At 37.4% G+C, this 6309-nt stretch overlaps 1 protein-coding gene across 2 annotated transcripts in view; it reads right to left on the reverse strand.

The window, feature by feature from the left end:
• The window catches only part of ALDH1A2 (aldehyde dehydrogenase 1 family member A2), a 97158-nt gene that overhangs the window by 50424 nt on the left and 40425 nt on the right, over positions 1 to 6309 (reverse strand). For both annotated transcript variants that reach the window (XM_003784378.2, XM_012801938.1), the window contains exon 4: positions 3015 to 3144. In XM_003784378.2, coding sequence (XP_003784426.1) covers positions 3015 to 3144 — 130 coding nt within the window. The remainder of the gene's footprint in view (positions 1 to 3014; positions 3145 to 6309) is intronic.

A 6309-nucleotide genomic window follows, 5' to 3' on the forward strand; every position in this document is an offset into this window, starting at 1 on the left:
TTTTTTTTTTTTTTTTTGCAGTTTTTGGCTGGGGCCAAAAGTTTGAACCTCTGGTATATGGGGCCAGAGTCCTACTCCTTGAGCCACAGGTACCACCTGACAAATATTAATTCTTAAACAGACTTTATAAATGCTTGAAAAAAAATTGACAGAATTTTTATTCTCATTCAGGCACTAGTACTTTTGTATATAAATATAGAAAGTGTGATTAGGCAAGAAATATAGTCAATAAAATGAGAAAATTTTGAAATTTTTCAGAAATTGAGGAGAAATGCATCAAATATGGATTTCAAGAAATAGCTTCCTATTAAATAGCTTGCTACATTCAAGAACTGTAGCAAATTTTATATACCTAATGATACGCATGAGCTGATTCAGTGGCATAAAAATCTATGACATAATTTAGTAAATAAAAGTCATCACTCAATCTTAAAACTGTGTACAGAAATACCCTTCAAGGAACTGCAACCTTTCTGATGATCCCAGTATTAAACAATTAGATCAATTACACTGAGCTATTCCATTACGTACCTTAGCAGATTCCTATGTATGTGACACTAAATAGAGCTCACTGCATATTTACCTGCTATAATGATATGCATTGAAACTTCAAGTTAGTATGAAGTGGTACCAACACTTTTCTTCCCAGGAGTCTGCCGGTAGCTAAGAAGTTAGATTACATGTTCCCAGGTCTGTTATGAAGGTATCTTAAGCTCTACCACTACTCCACTATGTGATCTTGAGAAAAGTTAATTTACTTCTGCAGACCTTGGTTTCTTTGTAAAATAAGGAGACTAGCCTTGTGAAATTAGGATCCCTGATGTCCTTTTCAGCCTCAACGTCTTAAAGAGGTTCCTTGTGGAGTTGACTTCATGACCTCATGTCACCACCATTCAAGTCCCATTAACTACCCCTTGGTTCTTTTTAGGTGAGCAGGACAAAGGGCCCCTCATTCTCGTTCTAATGAGATGTCAGGCTTTGAGAAGTAAGAGCAAGATTTCAGATTTCACTCTATGCATTTTTTGCTGAAGACATTATATCAGATCAAGCTGACAGAAGGCAACCTTAGAATCTCAGTCATCGTCTTTGTGTAGATATTTGCAAGATGGTAGGTCAGAAAACAATTACATAGGATCTGGGTCATTTTTAACCTTTTCTACATGCTAGTATATCACAAAGCCATTTTAACATGAGAATTCAGCACAGCTTATACACTACAAAGTCAATAAATCGACACTATGGTGGAGAAAAATCTAATATAAATCAACTAACTTCCATTTTCTCTTAGAAAACTGAAAACAAGCTTTGATCCTTCATCAGAAAGAGGCTGTGAACATGAGAGGAACAGAAGATTCTGATGTAGGTTAAAAATAATTAAAATGGGGAAGGTAATATGGGTACTTCTCTTCAGGGCTGCTATTAGAGATTAGAGATAATATAACACGTAATGATCGTTATTTATTGTCATAATTAGGAGCTGCCATGGTAGAAGGGTTAAAGCATCAGATTTATGGTCAGAGAGAGTGGCTCCATTGAGTACCATAGCAGGAAACAATGAATAGTGTTGAGATAGAGATATTCTAGTGGGAGGCACCCAGCAGGGGGAGAGAAAACAGAGGACCAGCAACACAGATGTCACCTGGAAGCTAGTTAGGAATGCCGAGTCTCAGGCATTACCTCGGACCTATTCAATCAGAAACTGCACTTGAAAAAGACCCCATCTGTGTGCACATAAAGTTTTGGAAACACTGCTCCAGGCCACCTACACTACCAGTCAAACATCCCCTTTTCTGGTAAGTCAGTGCTGCTCAGCCAGGCTAGGGAGGCCCACCAGGGACACTCCAGAGTACACAGCCCTACCTTGCACTCTGGTTAGTATGCACACTGCATGGGAAGCAGACTGACTTCTAGAGAACACAGGTAGAGCACCTGGCACTGTCTTTAAGTAGCAGCATCTGGGATGCACTCAATAAACACGCGTTCTCTTTCCTTACATCTACTCACCATTCCCAGCATGCTACTATCTCTTTCAGTCTGTCCCTTTCCTGTGATATCTTCCTCCCAGGACCTAAAATAGACCCTCTAGTGAAATGATTATGGGCTTAGGCTTTACTGTCAAAATTTTAGCTTTAAAACTTATTTGCTATGTGAATCAGGAAAACTACCTTCTCTAGGCCTCAGTTTCCACTTTTATAAACTGAGGGGGTCTGTAACAGTGCCTTCCATTTAGGGTGGCTATGAAAGCACTCTGTTGGTATTAGGTATCACTAGTAGTCAAGCTCACATCAAGACCTCTCCACCAACTACTTTAGTATTAGGTACTTTTCCTCTCCTTTTTAAAGGGCTAGAGCACTGACAGGCAAAGTAGTCAACTTAGCATCCAATTATAACTCTCCTTTAGGGAGGGGCCTTGAGTTGTTTTTCTGTTGCTGGTTTTGTCTTCTGACCAAGATCTTAATAATTTTTAAAAAGGCTCGGGATTACTGTTTTTACAGATCATGAAAGTAACTCATGATCATTACTCAATAGAAAATGGAGAAAAATATAAAAAAAGAAATTGAAAACCAACAATCTCACCACTCAGAGACAACTGCTAACATTTGACAATATTTCTTTCCAAAGAATAGATCTTATATTTCAGGAGGACAAAGACCAAGACTTAATCTTCTTGGAATTCTCCCTGAATTCTCCCTGCCCAACTCCCTTCAATATCCCCTAGCACACAACCTAGCACAGTGTGGTGCACTTAGCAGATGACCAATATGTCTGTTCCTTAATTGAATGAAGTCTTATTTAAATGGTTGTCCCCACATTTTTATGTGGACTCTCTGTATATAGAAATAGGGAGGATATCAGAGTTAGTGACATAATTTTTTTGGTTCTTTGCCCAGTTCAAGCTGCTGTAAGTGTGCTCGTATCTGTACTCCATGTGACTGCTGCTCACGGTTGGTGGTCAAAGGCTGTTTCTGTGAAGCCTCCCATTTCCCTTTTTAGCATACTCAGACTTCACATACCTACAGGAATGGTCATCCCATGAATTTTGTCAGCCCAGCCTGCATAGTACCGGAGGGTTTTGATGACGCCCTGCAAATCCACATAAAAAGCTTGGAGGAATGGTTTGCCACCATTTAGACATTCCATGGTCTGTAGGAAAAAAGATGGAGAGGAATCAAATCCAGTGATGCACTAAACAATTTCTGGAGCAGAAGACAAAAGGAAAAGAAAGAAAACAAATGAATATGAATGGCAACGCATACCTGGTCAGCTCTGATTTCCCAATAAAAAGATTTTTAGCACTGTCAGTTTGGTTTAGTTTCTAGTAAAACCCACAATGAGCGTATACGCTCAAGTTCTTGTTTGTACATGTTTCCAGTTACCACTGTCTAAATATAATACAATATTTCTTTAACTAATGCTCAACTTGTCAAACAAGCTTCTGTTATATTAATGATCACAGGTCATTGGGGATTTTTTGGAGTCTACATCAGTAATCTGAATCCATAAAGAGAGGCAGGAACATGGGCTATTTCATGCAACTGATAAGAATATATAAAGTGTTCTCCATAGCTGCCAGGACCCCTGCTGAGAAATGGAATGTCCGTGGTGCACAGTGTTTTTACTGATTAGCACCAAAGAAACAACTTAACAACTTAAAGGCTATTTCTTGTAAACATTTATGTTAACAACCATTATCTATTATGAGTGAAGCACCTAGTATATTTGATAAAAACATCAATATTAACAGCTTTATATTATAAACATTATTAAAATGACATGTTCTTAAACTGGATAAGTCTGTAACAAAAACAATAAAAAATAAACAAACTTAAATCAGAAAAGAATATTTTGACTTGGGAGATATTAAAGAATATTTTGACTTGGGTGTTACAAATTTTACAAATGAAATAAACAAACATATATATGTTTGTAATTTCACTTATTTAATAAGAATATTTCTATAACAGATACTGGTGTAAAAATTAATAGATTGCTAAAAAAAAAAAAGAAAATTCTCCATTCAATGAGATGAAAATCCTATGACTAATACAGCAAGTTATATACTTAATATGTGTACAAGAAAAAACTCAATTTAAAATATCATGTTACTTACCACTATATTTTGAGTCACCTTTATCAAAGAGAATCAAGTTCTTTACCTTTACTTTTTAGGACATTAACATGTTTGTAATATGGGCAATACATAATCTGAGCCCATAGATAGAGCCAAAGCTATTGCAGCTTAGAGAGAAATAGAATCAATAACCAGAAACCGGGTGACCTAACCGGTACCTTTGAGCTGATGAAACCAGTTAAATTCAACTGAGAACTGCCAGGTCTATTTTTAATTGTGTTTATTTTGGCTACAGTAATAACTTCAGTTTTCTGTTCAGGAGCTCCCCTTTATTCCAGAAGCTGCCTCTTACTAAAACTCACTTATCTTATAGATTAGGAATGTTCAGAAGCAGGAATCTCATTTAGTTGTGCTCAGAAAGAGAATAGATCGCAGTGAAACATGGCAGAAAAAGAAAGGCATTTGAGTTTTATTATATGAAAATATAACTGCATAAATTGAACTATATCATCTTCTAGTATCTATTGTTAATCCAATGCCATAGATATTACATATCTTTAACTCAAACAAACATTTATTGACCACCTATGGGTCCTTGTTTACCATTTTTGTTCTAGGAACTATGCTGGATTACATTTTAAAAAGAAGTAAAATTGGGGCAGCACCTGTGGCTCAAAGGAGTAGAGCACCGACCCCATATACTGGAGGTGGTGGGTTCAAACCCGGCCCCAGCCCAAAACTGGAAAAAAAAAAAAGAAGACGAAAATCCAATTTTAATTCTCAAGGAAATAATAATCCAGGGAAGAAACAAACATAAAGTCCTGCATTCTCAAAGATGTTCCAAAGAACGCAGTTTTGCACAATATTGGTAGATTAGCCAGCAAAATAGCATTATGGATTGATAAACTTGAGGAGTATGGCTTTTTCAGGGCCTCAAATCCTCAGTGTCCTGTGAATCTCCAAGAAGAAGCCACTTCACCATGAAACAACTTTTTCACGATATGTGTCAACATCTCACTAGAACAGCATTCCCTGGAGTACCATATTAGAAAATAATTTTATGGACAAACAGATGTTAGACAGAGCCAGAATCCCAAGTCGTTTCCATATAGGAATCATTTTTGTTTCCATACTATAAATAGATTCCTGAGGGGGAAGGTAGTAGGAAAGATCCATGGTAAGAGGGACACTGAGGAAGGGAACTAATTCTTTTTCCCCAAAGCAAGTCCAACAGTGACCTATTTTCCCAAGTAGAAGGGAAGATACAGTGCCCATGGCTTGAATGCCCTGACTGAAGAAGCTCTAGATATTAATCGATCAATTGTGGGCCATCTGGGTGGGCCATCCCTAACCCTAACCCTATCCCTAGTGAACAGCACATATATTCCTAAATGGTTTTCCAGCTTTCTAGAAGTTTGCATTGGCTAACAAAAGGAAACCCCATCAGATTAACTGCAAAGTTCTCAACTGAGACCTTATAAGCCAGAAGGGACTGGGGCCCCATTCTCAGTCTTCTCAATCAAAGTAAGAGCCAGCCTAGAATTTTGTATCCTGCAAAACTAATTTTCTAATATGAGGGAGAAATAAAAACTTTCTCAGACAACCAAATGCTGAAGGATTTGGTCATGACCAGACCTGCCCTACAGGAAGTATTCCAACCTGCATTATACACTAATCAGCACAAAAGACACCCACCAGTATAAAATCATCCAAATACTAAAGTTAAAGGCCCAAATACCATCATGGCCCAAGAGGTAAAACAAAGCAGTGAAGTTCTACTCAACAGGATGAACAGAAATCCACCCTACTTATTAATTCTTTCAATAAATGTGAATGAACTGAACTCCCCTCTCAAGAGACATTGGCCAAATGGATAAAAAAACACAAGCCAATTATCTACTGTCTCCAGGAAAGACATCTAATCCACAAGGACTCATTCAGACTCAGGGTGAAGGATAGAAAACAATATTCCATGCAAATGCAAACGAAAAGGAAGCTGGTATAACCATTTTCCTATTAGATGACATAGACTTCAAAGCAACAAAAGTAAAGACAGCCAAAATGGTCATTATATAATGGTAAAGGCAACAATTCAATAAGAAGACACAAGTCTATATATTTATGCTCCTAACACAGTGTGCCCAGATATATAAAGCAAACCCTTTAGATCTAAACAAAGTGTTAAATTAAGGTGACCAGATTTTAACATTGGTAAAGTGGGACACCATTGACTGGTG

Source organism: Otolemur garnettii, unplaced genomic scaffold (genome assembly GCF_000181295.1).
Source record: "Otolemur garnettii isolate 467f Iridium unplaced genomic scaffold, OtoGar3 scaffold00011, whole genome shotgun sequence".
NCBI lineage: Eukaryota > Metazoa > Chordata > Mammalia > Primates > Galagidae > Otolemur > Otolemur garnettii.